Here is an 18,625-nt window from a genome sequence, read left to right on the forward strand (position 1 = left end):
TCTACTCAGAAAAATCAAAGAAAGGAAAGACAGGGAACATGTTTTCATTCCAAATATCAGCAGTGACTTTGAGAAGGACCGTATGTCTGTACTGCTATTGAAGTATGTATCCTTTCCTCATTAAAAAGTCACCAATACAGGAGCGTCAAATGGTATTACCACTTGGGAAAAACTGCTTGACAGTTTCTATAGAAACTGAATATGTATACTCCTACCCTGCGATCAAGCAATTCCACTCCTAAGTATGTCAAGAGAAATACGAGCTTATCCTCATTTTTTAAGAGGACAGGTATAAGAAGGTTCATAGCAGCTTTATTCACAGGAACCAAAAATGGAAACAATTCAAATGCCCATCAACAGGAGAAGGGATAAATGGTAATATTACACAGCAGTTTTCAAAAAGACTAAATGTACTGCTGCAAGCAATAATTTGGATGAATCTCACATAATTTTTGAACAAAAGAGCTAGATTCAAAAAGTACATACTATATAGTTTTATTTATATGAAGTTCAAGAACAGATAAAGCCAATGTATTGATAGAAGTTTGACTATTATTGATAGTTGATAGAAGTTTGATTCCCTATGGTTGGAGTAGACTGGGAGGGAGCACAGGAGAACCTAACGGCATCCCAGTGATTTCTGTATCTTGATCCAAATGATAGTTACACGGGTACATAGATATGCTGTCCACTGAACTCACTTTACAGACTTCACTCCATTGTGTACCTCAATGGAAAGATAGGTGAATGAGGGATGAATGAATGATTGATTGTGTTTCTTAAAAACTGCTTCGTATCTTCCCCTTCCAAACAGTGTTTCACACCCTGGTGTCCCAAATCCTGGACCGAGCTGAGCCCCTGCTTCCCGCCAGCCTGTCCTCCGAAGTCATCACTGTTTTCCAGTATTACAGTTACTTTACGAGCCATGGCGTGAGTGACCTGGAGAGTTACCTGAACCAGCTGGCCAAGCAAGGTAGGACATGTTCTTTGCTCACACTGTGGGGGGTCTCAATCTGGGATGATCTTCGGTCTCTTCAATCATAGTTTTTAGTGATGATAGCTTTTTCTTCCCCCAAGTCAACAGGTGGGCTAAGATTTGTCTTTTAGATGGCTCCTGGACTTTTATGAGTGAGCCCTTTGACAATGAAACAAGGGTTTGCTGAGCACATCCTTTTCGCTCAACAGGGGTGTACCATTAACAGAAAGCTGGTAAATGATTTAAGGCCCTGCTGAAGTTTTTGTCTATCATGAATGTGTTTGCCATTTGTAAGATCGAGCCTATAGGCAATGATATTTTATAATGCCTTTTTGGTGGCGCTTTCATAATACTAAGCAGAAGTGAGCACCCCATTCCCAAGAAGCGGATGGGGTGACACATTGGGAACAGAGAGAAGGGAGAGGCAAAAAGGGAGAGTCATCTTCAGGGACTGAAGAAAACAGACACCAGTGCAGGGGAGCGGCAGAGAAGCTTGTCACTGCCTTCTCGTGTGGCACTCCAGTTATGAGAAACAGAGCCAGTATCTGCCTCGAGTGAAAACCTCTTCAGGAGTGGAGCCAGGCTGTGAGGGGCTGGTTTCTGGTTCCCAAGTTTGTGCTGTTTCTCCACCCACGCTTGACAATGGGCAGCAGGAGGGTGAGGCAAGGTGTGTTCTTGGGAGTAGATAGGTTGGCACAGTGCTTGCTAGTGGTGGAAATGCTTCTGACCCTGACCCGGGTTCGGGCTCGGTCCTGCTCTTTAAACTCCAAGACACCATGTTCAGCGCGGTAATTGGCATCACAGGAAGAAGAAGAAAATCTTCCTCTACCATCACTAATTGGAAACATCACCTTTCTCATATGCTAACTTTTTGTATATCCGTGGGTCTTTTATTAAGTACATCCTTGACTCTTCCTTGTATCTGTAATGAGCATGCTACTTTACCATCAGAAAATGACTTCTGTTTCCTCCTCTCTCTCCAGTTTCGGTGGTTCAGACTCTGCAGTCACTGAGAGATGAGAAACTGCTCCAGGCCATGAGTGACCTTGCCCCCGGCAGCCTCCCAGCCCCACAGGAGGAAGTACTCAGGACGCTGGCTCTGCTCCTAACCGGGGAGGACCGCGGAGCTAGTGAGGCGGTGACGCTTTACCTGACAGCTGCCTCCAGAAGCGAGCATTTCAGGGAAAAGGTAAGGCGTGAAAGGATGGGCGGCAAGGCAGAAGCTTGTCTAATTTTATGCCATTTACTGTTAATATTCTGTCATCTCGTCCTTTGTAAAATAACTTTCTTTCTCCTGTTTTTTAAAATTAAAAAAAAAAAAATTGTGTGGCACATGGGCCTGTTCTAGTTGCAGTGCCGCGGACTTCTTTAGTTGTGGAGTACTGGCTCTGAGAGCACCCAGGCCCAACAGTTGTGGCTCAGGGGCTTCTCCAGTTGCCCTGCTGCATGTGGGATCTTAGTTCCCCAAGCAGGGATTGAACCCACATCCCCTGCATTAGAAGGCAGATTCTTAACCACTGGACCACCAGGGAAGTCCCTTTTTCTCTTATTACTGATATGCACTCTGTAAAATGATTTAAACTATAAAAATATACTGAAAATAGTTAAGGTCCTGTAAGTCTAGCCCCCAGAGAAAACTATTAATAACTTAGTGTACATTCCTTCAGATCTTTTCTATGTCTATGCTAACATATATAATTATTTTTTCTTAAATGAGATCACACTATCTTATTGCACAAATGATTTTTTAAATGTAATATATCATGGTTATTTTCTTTCCATGTCATAACATATTGGTCTACTTTATTCTATTTGATACATTAGTGGCATCTCAGTATATAAATAACCTGTTATTTTTGTATTGCATATTAATGAGCATTTATGTAGTTTCCAACTCTGAAAAATATGATGATGAACATACATATGCATGTTTACGCACATATGTTTTACGAATACTTTGCAGTTAAGTCATCAGACTATTGGGTCAAAGCGCTAGAATACTTTTTACTTTATTTCATTTTATTTTATTTTTTTACTTTTTTTTTTTTTTTTACTTTTTACTTTAAAAGCCATCTCTCCTGTTGCTAGGGAGGAGACAGTTTATCTCTCTCGGCTTCAAATCAATAGTCATCCAAGTGTAATAAGCATATGCAATTCAAGTACTTTGGGGCCTAGTACAAGCAGGCCCTTTACAACCTGAGAGCCCTTTACAACCTAAACAGTCATTCTAAAACCCACCTCCCGTCGACTTTCAGATCATTAAAGAAAATAAAAGTTGGCCCTTCTTGTCCTTGTGGGGGTCCGCTGTTGGATTCAGATAAGAGTTTGCTGAACCTTTTTAAGGCATTATCTAATTATCTGAGTTAGTGTGTGGTGGGATGTACTCCTGGGAAGACATTCCATTCTAATACATTTTGGCCCGAGAACATGAACTTCATATTGTTCTTTCCTACAAAGCTCCAGTCTTTTAGGAGAGTTTGCTCAAAATGCTCTTCTTTGGGCCAAATACCCTCACCCACACTGAAAGAGCAAGATATAAGAGACCATGAATTATGCGATGCCAGTCATAGAATAGAAGGCATGAATGAACTGGATAAAAAGATCAAGCTCTTTTAATCAACATGAATTTTAACGGATTTCCCCCCCCCCCACACTCTGAGGGTAGTGCAAAATGTCTCATTTTACCTGTAGCTTATCTCAGGGAGTAAAAATGATACATACGTCTGAAAAAAAAAAGTGAAAGTTAGTCACACAGTCATGTCTGACACTTTGCAGACTGTAGGCAGCCTGGCTCCTTTGTCCATGGAATTCTCCAGGCAAGAATACTGGAATTGGTTTGCCATTCCTTTCGCCAGGAGATCTTCCCGACCCAGGGATTGAACCTGGGTCTCCTGCATTGCAAGCAAATTCTCTACCAACTGAGCCACTAGGGAAGCCTGAAAGTACAAACAAATCAGAATGTCTTCATGGCATCTTTCCTTCTCTTTCAGGCCCTGCTCTATTACTGTGAAGCCCTAACAAAGTCTGACCTCCGGCTCCAGAAGGCAGCTTGCCTGGCCCTGAAAAGCCTGAAGGTAAGGCCCAGCCTTGGAGCCCCCGGCAGGTCAGCTTCGAGCTGACTTTGGCTTTGAGACTAAGCCAGGTGCATAGACAGCTTTCTTTCCATATTTGGAAGTGCCTGCTTTAGCAGCCTTTCTCCTCTCGTTTACCCTGTGCATTAATTGGGAGTCCTTTTTGTCTTCAAATAGTACCTAAATGTGACTTGGTTTTGTTAAAGTCAATACTTTTTGGAAAACAATTCCCTTTTTCAGTAGCTCAGAGGAATCAATTTGCTTCAGGGCCACTATTAGAAAAATGTCTCTCATGCCAAAAAAGAGATGACATGCTGATTTCATCAATTTTTATTGTGTACAGAAGTACGGCAGAGATAAATAAAATTGGCGAAGAAGTACTAAAATCCAATGTGCCAATAACTTCCAAATCCTTCCCTGGAAACTCTTTTACTAAGCAGCTCGTCCATCTTCATTGTGTCAGAGGGCTGAGAATTGCCAGTGTTTTAAGGAGCTTGCCTTTTAGTAGTCAAGATTTAATGTCTGGCTGACCTTAATCACAAAATATAAGATTAATCATCCTTGAGAAAAGAATGAAAAGGCCACACCTTGAGATCTGCTAAAATCTTGGATGTGTGCGAGGACCTGCAGACCTATTGGGACGTGAAGAAAGGGATTAACACCTCAAAAGAAAAAGTTAATGACCTGTGAAGAAAAACAGTTCTGGGAAAATTTGACTTCCTTGTTACTTGGTCAAAAAATTACCTTGAGGTGGCCAAAAAAAGGCCCAGAGTGGTTGCTGTGCATTTGGGTGCTGTCCTGATAGTGACAGGTCAGCGATGATGGCTGAGACACAGTTAATGTAAAGTAAGACTTAAGGATACGTGATCAGCACCAGTTTTTGTGGATTTACATGCTGTGAAGGTTTAAAAGCTACAGTTTTAAACTCCAGCATGTCCACAGTCTGGGAGCAGCAATTCCTCCCCATTACTCTTTCCTCCTAGGGTAGGATCCTTTGTGCTGAAGCAAAGACCTCTTTCTAAACCATCCACAGCCCCCCAGCTCTTGAAAAGGGCTCCAAGTAGCATGATGTAAAAAAAATAGCGCAGACTCAACCAGTCAACTCTCGTTAACGTGTCAAGAGAAAAAAAATATTTTTTTTTAAATCAATGACAGCAAACAGACACCCGACATATTTCTTTCCTAGTACCATACCGGAAACAAGCTTGAGAGGTCAGGGTTCTCAAATGCAATTGTAGTTCCCTGTCTGTCTTGCTGGGCTACCCGAACCCATAGAAACACCCATGCTTGCTTCCGTCTGTTGTCTTCCGGCGCCCAGCACCAACACTACCACTCCATGAGCCTCACTTTCCTTCAAGAAAGAAAACCATGATGCGTTATTCATTATCAGCTCTTCAGAATCACTGGAAGAGCATTTTCTTCACAGCAGGCCCTCTTTTATCTACCGGCCTTCAGCACTGGCGCTCATGGACACACTCTGCTGGGCTCTCTCCTCCTATGTGTCCTCCCTTCCATGGTCATGCCTATGCTAATAACTCCCCATGTTTCCAGCCCATGTCATCCCTTCCACCTCTGATCCAGCTTGCTCTCAGGTATCTCCCCTAGGAAGTCACCTCAGACTCCACCCATCTCACCCCTTCTCCTTGTCTCCGGTGTATGAGTGGATTGTACACCTACTTCGCAGGAGCTCAGGCCAGAAACCTGGGAGCCATCAGTGACCTGCCCTTGCCCTCAGCCTCCACCTCCAGCCAGCCTCCTCATCCTGCACATCCCACTTCCTTGGTAGCCAGAAACTCTCTCCTATTCATCCCCATTCTAGTCACCTGGATTCCAGCCACATTCCCACCAGTCTCTCTGGCTCCCTGCAGTCCGTCCTCTCCTCTGTGGTTAGAAAGCTCAGAATTAAAAAACAAGTCCTATTTAAACCTCTTGCATGACTTTCCATGATCTTAGAATGATATCCAAAACCGTTAATAAGGCTTATAAGCCTCCCCTTGATTTGGGCCCTGTATTTCCTTCTCCGCACCCCCAAACACTACGTACACATACACACACACACACACACACACACACACACACACATACACATCTTTACCACCTGCCCAAACTTGACCAACTCCTCTAAGATACACTTCTTCCAAGAAGACTTCCCTGATCAGACCACTCTGCATCCCCCAGTTGTGTTTGGCCCCAGCACCCTGACTCAGCCTGTCATTCATCATAATAATTAGTTTACTTATTTCACTGTCTGTCTTTCCACCAGACTGTAAACTCTTAAGGGTCAGGACCATGTCATGTTCATGGCTGAGTCTCCCAGGCCCTGTGAACCGCCTGGTTCAGAGTGCTCAGAAACAAATAGACGAATTCCATCCTTGACCTTTATTCATCTCCTCTATTTTAATACATAAACTAAAATTAGGAATTCTTAAATTAGAGCTGTTTTGGAAGGAATGAGATACCGTAGAAAGAAGTAGGAGAAGTGGATTCTATTCTGGAAAATCAGGCTGATCACTTCCCTTCTCTCGGCCTGGAGTCCCCTGTGAAATGAGGAACTTCCCTGGTCATCAGAGTTCCCACAAGTGCACATCCTGGGCTCCATCCAGGAGGTTCTAATCTGATGTGTCTGAGTAGCATCAGGAATCTGTACTTTCATAAGAGCTCCCAGAGTGATGCTGATATTCAGCTGGGTTTGGGAAGACCTGGGTGGTTTTTAAAGTCCCCACCAGCTGTGAAAATGCTAAGTCTCCTGTAGTCCCACACCTAAATGTCAGAACGCTGTTTTAACTCTTTTCTCCTTGTAGGCTACTGAAAGCATTAAAATGCTGGTGACATTGTGTCAGTCTGATACTGAAGAAATCAGAAATGTGGCCTCAGAAACTCTCTTATCTCTTGGTGAGTTTTTTTTTTTTTTTTGTAACATGATTGTCTATTTCTGACACTCGCAAAGGTAATGTTAAGAAGTTTCATGTGCCTTGTTTGAGCAAGTTTTCTCCTATAGGCTGTCTCCTCAACCAGTTACACACACACACACACACACACACACAGAGCATGAAGAACTGATCAATTAATACCAACTGGTATTAAGTTATTATTTTGAGTGATGAATAAAAACGTTAAGTTCAAACTGGTATTTATTTTTGGTGTTCTGTATCCAGGAGAAGATGGGCGGCTGGCATATGAACAGTTGGACAAATTTCCTCGAGACTGTGTAAAAGTTGGAGGTCGTCTTGCAAGTGAAGTTGCCACGGCCTTTTAATTACAAGCTGACTCTGCCTAACAGCTGTCTTAATAAATGGCCCTGTTAATCAAGATGATGCTGTGACTTAGCTGGAAGCTGTTGAGGTTGTCTGGAAATTTAAAATGTTATGGAAGGAATCCAAAGTCCAGTTTCACAGTGCTTATCTACTTTTCCTTTGGCCAATAGAATAGGGCTATGTATATTTCAGTAGATTACATCATTGATTGCAGCTGACAAAGCTTAGTAGAAGAGTCTGTCTTATCTAGTATGTGTGGAATTTTAAAACAGCCATCTTTGTACTTTTTTGGAAGTTCTTCTATAAGCTTGAAATAGTCACATGATACTTTGATAAATATCATATGCCTTGCAGTTTTTCCTCTGTTGTGTTCTCAGGGTTGAGTGGCCCCTTTAGGTACCTAATTTTACCTTAAATGCGAAGCAAAAAAAAATAAAACAATTTCTTCAAATACAAGTTTGCCTGTAGAACCTGGTAAAAGAACACATTATAAGATTTTTTATTTTCATTTTTTCAAGCCTCCACAATTTCTTTTGTTTCTCTATCGTGAAAAATCCAAAGGCATGTTTCCAGTATGTAAAAAAAAAGATGGATTAAAAAAAAAAAAAAGATAGGTAGATCACTAAAAATTACCTTATTAAGATTATACCATACTCATTTTTAAGAAGATACTCAAAACTTAAGCTTTTTTTTTTTTTTAAAATAAGAGCCATTTTTTAAATGATACTTTTTATAATAGAAGTATTTTGCTGCTAAGGCAGATCAAAACCAGAAGTTTTCAGAAAGCTGTGATTTTAATTCAGAAAGTTATGATGCTCCTTGAAGAAGAACATAGAAGTTGGAGGAATCCTAATGGGGTGAAAGGGGCTTCCCTGGAGGCTCATGGTCAAGAATGTGCCTATCAAGGCAGGAGATGCATGTTTGATCCCTGGGTTGGGAAGATCCCCTGGAGAAGGAAATGGCAACCCATTCTACTATTCTTGCCTGGGAAACCCCATGGTCAGAGGAGCCTGGCAGGCTACAGTTCATGGGGTCAAAAAGAGTCAGACACGACTTGGTGAGTAAACGACAACAGTGGGGTGAAAACAGAGGATCAATAACAGTGGTCTTCGCTTTTATAGAAACCACTGTAAGGTAAGGAAGAAGAATGCCCTGAATGATGGTTACTGACCTAGAGAAATCATTCATCACTGGATAAGAACCTTTGGCCAAATAGTTAAAACAGTTTCTGTCATTGCTTTCATATCAGGGTAGTAAGTCCTTTAAATAAAGTACAAGTCCATTCAGTAGCTCTTACTGAATAACTTTTCTTCCTATTAAGAGTTATAGGTGGGATATGCCAAGATATCAAAATAATATGTGTGCGTGTAATTTAAACTGTGGAATATCTACTATTCTCTGAATGTGCTTGTATAATCATTTAGATGTTATTTGAAATATTTACATTTTAGCAAGACCTTTAAAAACAATTCTTATTTCTTTTAAAGTGTAAATTGTTTATCAGGCTTCCTGGTAGATAAGTTCTTTCAACTGTGAAGTTACAATGTATATATGAATTTGTAAATTTATAAATATTATATATATGCATATCTTTCCTTTTAAAGGTACATTGTACAGCCTACAGTTAGTATGTATAGTCTGTAGTCCCTGTCAAATGGTTGAAGTGATTTTTTTTTAGTAGAAAGTCAAATCACAAATGTCACAGAACTGTTTAGTTGTTTGGGTTTTTTATTTTTTTGAGTATTGCATGAATAATTAATTCTATACCTTTTGTATTCACTCCTGCATTTTATTTTTGGTTGAAAGGGGTGCTTTTAGTTTTGTGGCATTTGTATTCGTCACTCTTTCAATCATGTAAGTTAAAATAAAAATTATTTTTGAATTACTAGTTTCGTGTTCAGGGTCTGCTATATTTTTTCACATGTTCTTGTTGAGTTGGTATTTATACAACACACTACACTTCATTCTCAACTTGAATTTATTCTTATCTTGAAATTCCTTTATCCATACATGAGAATGATATTTACTTCTCAGATTTGTTGTAATGCTAATTGGAGGAAAAACAGAGCTACATTTTATCTGATTCCTTCATTTGGAACACATTCCTGTGCCGCCCCATTTTGTCTAAGTTGCTATTGGTATATTTTAAATTTATTTATTTATTTTTTGGCTGTGCTGGTCTCTTGCTGTGAGACATAAAAATTCCTGCCCTCACAGGGCTCATATCCTGGAAAGAGAAGACAATAAGACAGAAAAGGAGGGAATGCCCTGGTGGTCCAGTGGGTAGGACTCTGCGCTTCCACTGCCAGGAGTCCAGGAACTAAGATCCCACAAGCCATGCAATGTGGCCAAAAAAAAAAAAAAAAGACCGAAAAAAGGAATGTAATTGCCCAAGGCCAAGGCTGGGGATGGGAAATGGGATAGGGCAAAGATCACAAGTTTCAAAGAGAGTGGTCAGGGAAGGCCTAAGAGAAAATGACTTTCGAGGATGATCTGAGGAACTGACAGATGTGGATATGTGGATACCCCTGGGAAGAACATTCCAGGCAGACACAACAGTAAATGCAAAAGCCTTAAAAAGGGACCATGCTTGATGTTTTAGATTTTCTAGTAGCCACATGAAGTAACAAGAACAGGGAAAGCTAATTCTAATAATATGTTTTATTTAACCTAATATATCCAAAATCTTTCAACTTGTAATCAATATAAAAATTATTAATAAAATATTTTACATTCTTTTTCTCCTACTTTGACATAGAGTATATATTTTACAATTACAGTACATCACAATTCAGATCGGTCACATTTCAGGTGCTCTGTAGCCATATGTGGCTAGTGGCTACCATATTGGATAACGCAGGCTCTATGTTTCCTGAGTTGTCCCAGTCGTAGCCTTTATAGAATATACATACATACACATATGCTCACGCACATGCATGCACACACATGGATACAGGATTCAACCATGGGTTACATGTTTAATTGTCATGCCTCTTCAGGTTCTTTTTTTTTTTTTTTTAATTGATTTACACTATTGTGTAGCTTCTGAATCAGAGCAAAGTGACTCATATAGATATAAAAATATTCTTTTTAAAATTCTTTCCCATTATGGGTTATTACAAGATAGTGTAGTTCCCAGTACTATATAGTAGGACTTTGTGGTTTATCTATTTCATTTATTTATAATAGTGTTTATCTGCTAATCCCAAATTCCTAACTTGTCCCTCTCCCAACTCTCCCTTTGATAAGCATAAGTTAGTTTGTTTCTATGTCTGTGCCTGCTTCTGTTTTGTAAATAAGTTCATTTGTGTCATATTTTAGATTCCACATATAAGTGCTATCATATGATACTGGTCTTCCTCTCTAAGACTTTACTTAGTATGATAATCTCTTTGCCCATTCATGTTGCAAATGGCATTATTTCACTCTTTTTATAGCTGAGTAGTATTCCATTATGTATATGTACCTCATCTTCTTTATCCATTCATTTGTAGATGAATATTGAAGTTGATTTCATGTCTTGGTTATTGCAAATAGTGCTGCTATGAATATTGGGGTGTATATATCTTTTCAAATTAGAGTTTTCTCCAGATACATGGCTATGAGGGAGATTGCTGGATCCTATGGTGACTCTCCTCTTTAGGTTCTTTTAATCTAGAACAGTTGTGCCCCCACCCTTTAAACCTCCACACCTTACTATATTTGAAGAATACAGAAAAGTACATTTTGTAGAATGTCCCAAATTTGGAAAGGCATCCAAATTTCTACCTTGAAATTACAGCCAGTAGGATTTGTTGATAAATTGGAACTGAGATATGAAACAGGCAAAAGCCAAGGGTGGATCCAAAAATTTCAGTCTGAAAAACTGGAAAGATAGAATGCCATCTTCCAAGACAGGGAAACTGAGGAGCAGCAGGTTTGGAGAGAAAGACCAAGAATTCTGCTTTGAGGGTATGTTAAGTCGGGGAAGCCTCTTAGGCATGGAAATGGAGATACCATCTTGGTGATTGAAAGTACTTGTGTATAGAGTTCAGGTAAGAAATCCAGTTAAAAATAAAAAATTGGGAGTCTTCAGCATGTGAATGGTATTTAAAGCCACCGAGACTGGTTTATTTCATCTCGGAAGTATAGATAAAAAACAAGAGGTGGTACAAGGACTGAGCCTCAGGCCACTCCAATATTCAGAGGTCATAAGGAAGAGGGGGAGACAGCTAAGGAAAAGGAAGATGGCCAGTGGGGAAAAGTTAAAGGAATATGACATCTTAGAAACCAAGTGAGAAAAGTGTTCCAAGGAGCAATGAGTGACAAATGCTGAGGACTGAGAATTGAATTCAGCAGAGTGAAAGTCCCCAGTGACCCTGATGAGCAATTTCAGTGGAGCCATAGGGTTGAAATCCAATTTGGAGTACATTTAAGAGAAGTTCAAAGAATGTTTCAAATGGCAAGTATGGCAGCTCTTCGAAGAGTTTTTGTATAAAGAGGAGCAGAAAAATGAATAACCAGGGGAAGGGGCTCTATGAGGTCAAGAGAGTTGTTTTAATTTTTTTTAATGAGAAAAGGTACAGCATGCTTCTTGATGATGCAAAGGTCCCAGCTGAGATGGAAAAATTAGAGGCAAAAGAAGGATTGTGAGCAATCTCCTTGAATGGAGTGAGGAGGATTGGTTAAAATCTGCATAAACGGAGGGAGCATAACAGGAGGAAAGCCAGAGGATATGGACACACACAGATCAGAGGGTGGATATAATGGAGAGAACTGATGTAAGTTCCCTTTTTTTTTTGGTTGCCCTGGGTTTTTGTCGCTGCATGAAGTCCTCTAGTTGTGGTGCGCAGACTTCTCGTTGTTGGGACTCCTGGTCACGGGCTCAGTAGTTGTAGCATGTGGGCTTAGTTGCCGCAGGGCATGTGGAATCTTCCCGGACCAGGGAGGGAACCTGTGTCCCCTGCATTGGCAGGCAGATTCTTAACTACTTAATGACCAGGGAAGTCCTGGAAGTTCTTTTTTGACTGCTTCCATTTTCTCAGCAAAATAGGATCAACACAGAAAATCTATGATGTAGAGAAAAACTCTATGTAACAAGTAAGCAAAATTGGCATAATACTATGAAAGATGAGTGGCAAGTTTGACACGTTGGAACAGTCAAAGCAGAAGGAGCAAGTTCCTAGTAGACATCGCCTGAACAAGGCATAAAGACAGGAACTCACTGAGTGTGTGTGAGGGGTTTAGTTTGAGGTGAGATTCTGCGCACCAGAGAAGCGAATGTAAGCTTGGTTTAGCTAAAAGTGCAGAAGGCCTCAATGCCCGGCTGAAGAAAGAAGTCCGGCGTACATGGCTCCCCCGCCCCGGATTTGTGTATGCCATTCCAGTGTTGCTAAGTGATGAGTTCCCGAGTTCTCGACTGTTCGCTTCTGTTACTGCCAGGGATGTGACTGAAGCACCCTTGGCCTTTTCACACAATGGCAAAGACTCAGGCTTATTATGTGCAGTTTTGGACTCAGGTTCTTCAGTATTTCGTGGGGCTATATCACCGCCTCCAGAAATGCTGGGCTGCCGTTAAGGGCTTCTGCACTAAGAAGGAGGAAGAATACATCCCTCCAGCTGAGAGTATTTTTCATAAAGAAAAAATAATGATGCTTGGCAATATTTTGACAGATAATTCTCTAGCCCTTGAACAGAGAGCTCAAGCTGCCTATAGAATCGGACTGTTGGCCTTTACAGGTACTGATTTAACCAGCGGTACTGACGGAGTGTTCCACAACCTTTCTGCCTGTTCTAACACTGTCAGTGAGTGAGTCTCCTAGCACTCATTTTAAGAGTCCAATAACATTTCCTTTGCCTAAATTATTAGTCTCTCCTCTCTGTACCACCAGATGATTACTAATTACTTTCTCCTCAAGGATCTCATGTTTTAAAAGAATGTGGCCATCGGCTATATGACTAATTAGGTACTTTCTAATTTTTATTCATTTAAATTATGTATACACACATATACACTGAAATTGCCTATAAAATGTTTTAATATCATAAAAAAATCAAAGACTATACTGTATTCATTTGTCAACCCTTTTACATGGAAAAACTACTTGATATTTTATATTTTATCTTGCAAAAAATGCATTACACAGGCAATAGTTTAGAAAAATCAGTAAGAACTTTAGGCTCTTAAAACACTTATTAATACCAGGAAAGCCAATAGGTATATTAGTGAAAAACAGCTATTAATGTACACTTGGCTAGAGAATTAAGTGGTAAGGGTTGAAATTATATTTAAGGGCCCTTGTGGCTCAGATGGTAAAGAATCTACCTGCAATGCAGGAGACCTGGGTTCTATCCCTGGGTTGGGAAGATCTCCTAGAGAAGGGAATGCGAACCCACACATTTTCTTGCCGGAAGAATCCCATGGACAGAGGAGCCTGGTGTGCTACAGTCCATGGGGTAGCAAAGAGTCGGACACAACTGAGCGACTAACACAAACCATTTAAAGACACACTGTTCTGTCAAATCCACACTTGCTTCACCTTTTTTTCCTAATAAATGTCAGGACGTATAAAAAAAAAAATTTATAGACAGCCCTCAATAACATGTCTCCTAATTAGAAGCTGTTGTTGGTAGCTGTTAGTGTCATTGGTAGATTATTTTTTAAATGGGAAAATGAATTATTTTGATGCCTTCTGATAGACTACGTCCAACAGAATGGTGTCCATGAGAGAAAACATTTAGTGTTTACAAGGACCGATGGGTGCCATCTGGACCGAAAGGTGCCAGAATGATTAAGAAGCACTAGCACAGGACCAGAGAGGACAGGAACTCAGGAAAATGCCCGTGTGCAGGAGGATAAACCATAACCACCAAGGAGGCAGGCTCAGTTCACTACAGAGCCATGGTCACCATTGGGGGCAAGAATTAGCTAATTACAAAGGGATCAGAATCCTTTCATTTCATGTGGGGAACAACGAAAAGGGCTCATGCCAGCTTTTCGCTAACACTTTACATCAAAGAGAAAATTCTTAAAACCATGAAACTGTGGTAGTACAAATAAGAGAAATCCAAGCGAGGTCGAAACTCCAGTGGCTAAGAATCCAGACAACTGTACCAGCCACTCCTCACCATTTAAATTGTCTTCATCAGTGCCTTCTTATCTATGACCTTCTCAGAATTCAAGATTTGAACTAGGAAGATCTGGGGTCCAGGTATAGGATGGGAGTAGAGTCAAGGACCAGGTTGGCCCCAGATCTGCAAGAGTTGGGCTGAGAAACACGTTAAGAACAGAATAATGATGGACAACTTGGGAAAAACCTCTCTTGCCAGTAAGACCCTGACCTTGCAGCTCAGCCTGTTGGTTTTTCCTATGTTTGCTCTAATGTTCTGGTACTTCTTCAAGCACTGAAGACCAAGACTCTGGAATGAAACCATAAGGGAGATCTGCAAGGTGAACACAGCCAGGCTTTATTCATCTTGCATTACTGACAGGTGCCTGATGAAGGAACCAGGGAAGAGCTTTGAGCAGGCAGGGACCTCCCAGTGCTCTTCATGTAACCCCACGCAGATCAATGGACACTTTCTCAATTTCAGAGCAGCACTTGGAGACTGGGGTGGCGGGGGAGAGGAAAACAGTGTGAACACAGGAGCACTCATGTTACTAGCTACTAGACATATCAAATACTTTTGGAAATGCAAATGCTTTGTTTTACAGGAGGACCCACTGCTGGAAATTTTGCAGGGGAGTACATGAAAGAAGTAGCTCACTTGTTGAAAGATTACGAGATGGTACCCAAAATAAAGATCCTGCTGCTCCAGAGTGTCGCATCTTGGTGTTACTTAAACCCTGTCAGCCAGAAAAGAGCCAAACATTTGCACTTTATTCCTATTCTCGTCGATCTTTTTGATGACAAACTTGAGTCTACTATGAAAAGTGAAACAAACAGCAGCCTCCTGGTTAAATTTTGGGGTTGCTATGTTCTCTCTGTCATGACATGCAATAACTTGCCTTGTATGCAGGAGCTTAAACACTGCAGTTCTCTGAAATATCACTTGGAAATATTGGCCAGTGAGAATTGGTCTGGATGGCCCGAGAATTTTGCAGAGGTGCTATATTTCCTCATTGGTTTTCACAGGCATTAATTTCTCTGAATCCAGCTACCTGATGCCTCTGTCTGCACCCCACTGTATTACCCTGGAAAATTTAAATAAATAACAAGAGCTGGTAACATTATTCTTCAGCATTTTCTTTTAGGTGGTGGAAAAACTCTATATTCATTTTCAACATTACTGTGATGAACCAAACTTACGAAAAGCACCCCTGTTGAAATAAAGTCATAAAAATTAAGTTTATAAAATGAGAATTTTATAATTCTGGAAGACACATGTGTAATGTGTCTGGAAGACACATTACCTATGTAACTGTTAGAAGCAGTGGTGTATTTGCTGGGGGTGTATTTACTGATGACATTTAGCTAAGGTACCCAGAAATGCCAAATCTAAACCCAGCTCACAGCCACAACGGATGCTACAGGGGATGTAGATGGAGCCTGTTGATCTGTAGTGGATGCTGTCGCCCTACTCATACGCATCCTTGCGTTGTTTCAGTGCCAGCCTTCAAGGTGCCACATCCTTGGCTGAGGCCATGTTTGGCTTTCAGACATGATCTTACTGCACATCAGGCTGACCAGGGGTTCGGGGGAACTCACACTTCATGGAGCAGTGCTCACCTCCATTGGTCCAGCTCTGCAAAGAGATGGAGTATTATGTGTACAGATACCCAAAGAACAGCCTAAAGCTTGGCTCTTAGATTTTCTCCGTCTGTATTTTGTTAGAAAATATTTAAAAGAAAACTTACACTTCCATACTGTTCAGCCTCATCAAAAGCTTTGTTACAAAAAATATTTATGAAAAAGCACTTAAAGGACTTGTAGCTTTTTGTGTCTCTAACTACCCTAATATTTGCCTCTAGCTTAAATTCGAGCCATCAAGAGATTGAATACTTTCGTCTTTCAGACATGCCTTGACTAAACTTAGTGTCATGCTTTCACCTGAGGGGCCTGGAGGAAGTCTAGGTCGGTGATCTTTATTTATTACAGGAATGTTGTTAGGGATGCTATTCACATCATGTGGATTCATGAGGTTCCCTGGGGAAATTGTCTCAAAACTTAAAACAGGAAAAGCTGTGTTCTGCTGCTGAGCCACTGGACCTTTTCACCCTTTGTGGATTGCGTAACTCAGTTTTTCAAACTAGAACTCAGTTCATAGGTGATTAGGGTTGGAAATCAGAAGCCCCATTTAGAAACTGCGTCACAGAAATTACATTTTCCAAATGCTTTTGTAATTCAGAGTCAAATAATGCTGGGTCTCTGATGAAAAACAGGTTCAGAGGCATTTTTATGCTAAGCTGTGATTTTACACTGGCTTACCAAAATTTTAACAAATGGTTATTTTCCTTTGATGTTCCTTGTAAGGATTCTCTTAGAAGCAAATGCTAGATAACAATTTGAGCACAAGGGCTTTATTTGCTCATCTTCATAAAGGACTTATGCTTTCATTTCCCTCAGGTAAGAATACCTAAGAGTAGAATGGTCGGATCATACAGAATGTGTGTTTAATTTTTAAAGAATGGTTTAACAGTTCAACAGCACCTGTAGCATTTAATATTGCCACCAGGACTGCCAGAGTCCCATATCCTTATGCGATATTGTTTCATATCCTTAACTCTCGGTATTGTGAAGGTTTTCTCAAACTTGAGCCATTCTGATGCACACCTAACAGAATCTCGCTGGTCTAATTTGCACTTCCCTAATGACTAACAATGCCACCTTTCCACACACTTGTTTACCATCTGTACATATGCTCTCCAGGTGTCCAAACCTTTCCTCCATTTAAAGAAAAGGTTGTCTATCTACTTGATGAGTTTTAAGTTCTTTATAGATAGAATCCTTTGTTGGGTATGTTTTACAAGTATTTTCTCCCAGTCTGTGGCTTGTCTTTGCATTCTCTTAAGTCTTTCAAAGAGAAGTTTTTTATTTTTATGCAATCCGATTTATGGCATAATTAGTGATGTGTCCTTTTGGAGAAATCTTTACCAAATCTGAGGTCACTAAAATTTCCTATTTTCTTCTAGAAGATTACTAGTTTTAGCTCTGACATTAAATTTTAAAATCCTCAGTTCCCTCCCCTTTTGCTCCCTGCTACCAAATCCTAGCAATCCGTTTTTGACATTTTCCAGAAATACTTTCTATTTGCCAAGTCATCCTATTCTACTTAGCTCTCCTCTTTACCACTCATTCTAAACTCCTCTGATTCCCCTCTCCCTCTAATCAAGAATATCCTTAATTCTTTTAAAAAATTATTTTTATTGTGGTAAAAAAAAAACAGTGTAAAATTTATCTGTCAATTCTCTCTTTGGGCTAATATACCACATCTAAAACATATAGAGCTGCACTAATACACAGCCACTGACCTCACATGGCTCTTTAAAATATAAACAAACTGCTAGTTCCTCATTCATAAAGCCACATTTGGTACTCAAGGATACCTGGGTATTATACTGGACAACTCAGTTCCAGCATCCCATAAACCTTTATTGGACAATGTTGTTATAGTTTAATAAAGTTTCCATTATTTAAAATTTTTAGTCCTCACAAACACAGAGGTGGACTTTACCTCAATATTAGAGATAAGAAAATTGAAGTTCTAGAATAACATGCCTAAAGTAATCCTTAAAAGCTTGATATTGCTCTTTATTGTCAATTTACACCAAGTTGCTTGTATGCTGTCCACAGAACTTACTCAATCCCAATGCGGTATACTTCTCAATTCCCCCTGTCTTTTTCTTCCTACAAACAGTACACCCTCCATTTCACCCTCTTACTTCAATATACACACTTTGTCTACTCCAGTACGTGAAATGTGTTAACAGAAAGTTTCAGGACCCTTAGTTATTCCTGCATTTCTTTATGTGCTCCACCCTCTGTTTTTCTAAGGCCACCACCACCACCCCAACATTTTAACCTTCCAAGAAGAGTAGGATCCTACCAGCCAGTTGAGCCTTCTCATGGCTAATCAGATTCACCCGGGGGGCTTTTGGATCTCTAGATGTTCACACTTCTACTTGGTCCTATTACTGGGGCTTCGGGTCCAGAAATCGAATTTCCCTCCAGTGAGCCTGAGGTGCAACCAGGTTTATGAGGGAAAACCTCAGCTATCTCAGTCTAAAGAGGGAGAAGTCATTTCCCCTTGTTTTCTTCCAAGCTAGTTAGCAGAACAGAAACGAAACAAAACAAAAAGCACAGAAATAGAAAAATTTTCTACACAGACTTTATACTTCATTCTTC

At 40.4% G+C, this 18,625-nt stretch overlaps 2 protein-coding genes across 5 annotated transcripts in view; both read left to right on the top strand.

The window, feature by feature from the left end:
• The window catches only part of RIPOR2 (RHO family interacting cell polarization regulator 2), a 206,998-nt gene extending 197,809 nt beyond the window's left edge, over positions 1 to 9,189 (top strand). For all 4 annotated transcript variants that reach the window (XM_043908370.1, XM_043908367.1, XM_043908368.1 and 1 more), the window contains 5 exons: positions 815 to 973; positions 1,960 to 2,165; positions 3,967 to 4,050; positions 6,849 to 6,939; positions 7,203 to 9,189. In XM_043908370.1, coding sequence (XP_043764305.1) covers positions 815 to 973; positions 1,960 to 2,165; positions 3,967 to 4,050; positions 6,849 to 6,939; positions 7,203 to 7,303 — 641 coding nt within the window. In that variant the 3' untranslated portion in view covers positions 7,304 to 9,189. The remainder of the gene's footprint in view (positions 1 to 814; positions 974 to 1,959; positions 2,166 to 3,966; positions 4,051 to 6,848; positions 6,940 to 7,202) is intronic.
• A 3,483-nt stretch (positions 9,190 to 12,672) lies between these two features.
• ARMH2 (armadillo like helical domain containing 2) lies at positions 12,673 to 15,641 on the top strand. The gene is made up of 2 exons (XM_043908811.1): positions 12,673 to 13,019; positions 14,995 to 15,641. Exons 1-2 carry the CDS (start codon positions 12,758 to 12,760, stop codon positions 15,420 to 15,422), a joined length of 690 nt encoding a protein of 229 aa, XP_043764746.1. The 5' UTR covers positions 12,673 to 12,757; the 3' UTR covers positions 15,423 to 15,641.
• The last annotated feature ends 2,984 nt before the right edge of the window (positions 15,642 to 18,625 follow it).

This window comes from Cervus elaphus, chromosome 7 (assembly GCF_910594005.1).
Source record: "Cervus elaphus chromosome 7, mCerEla1.1, whole genome shotgun sequence".
Lineage (NCBI taxonomy): Eukaryota > Metazoa > Chordata > Mammalia > Artiodactyla > Cervidae > Cervus > Cervus elaphus.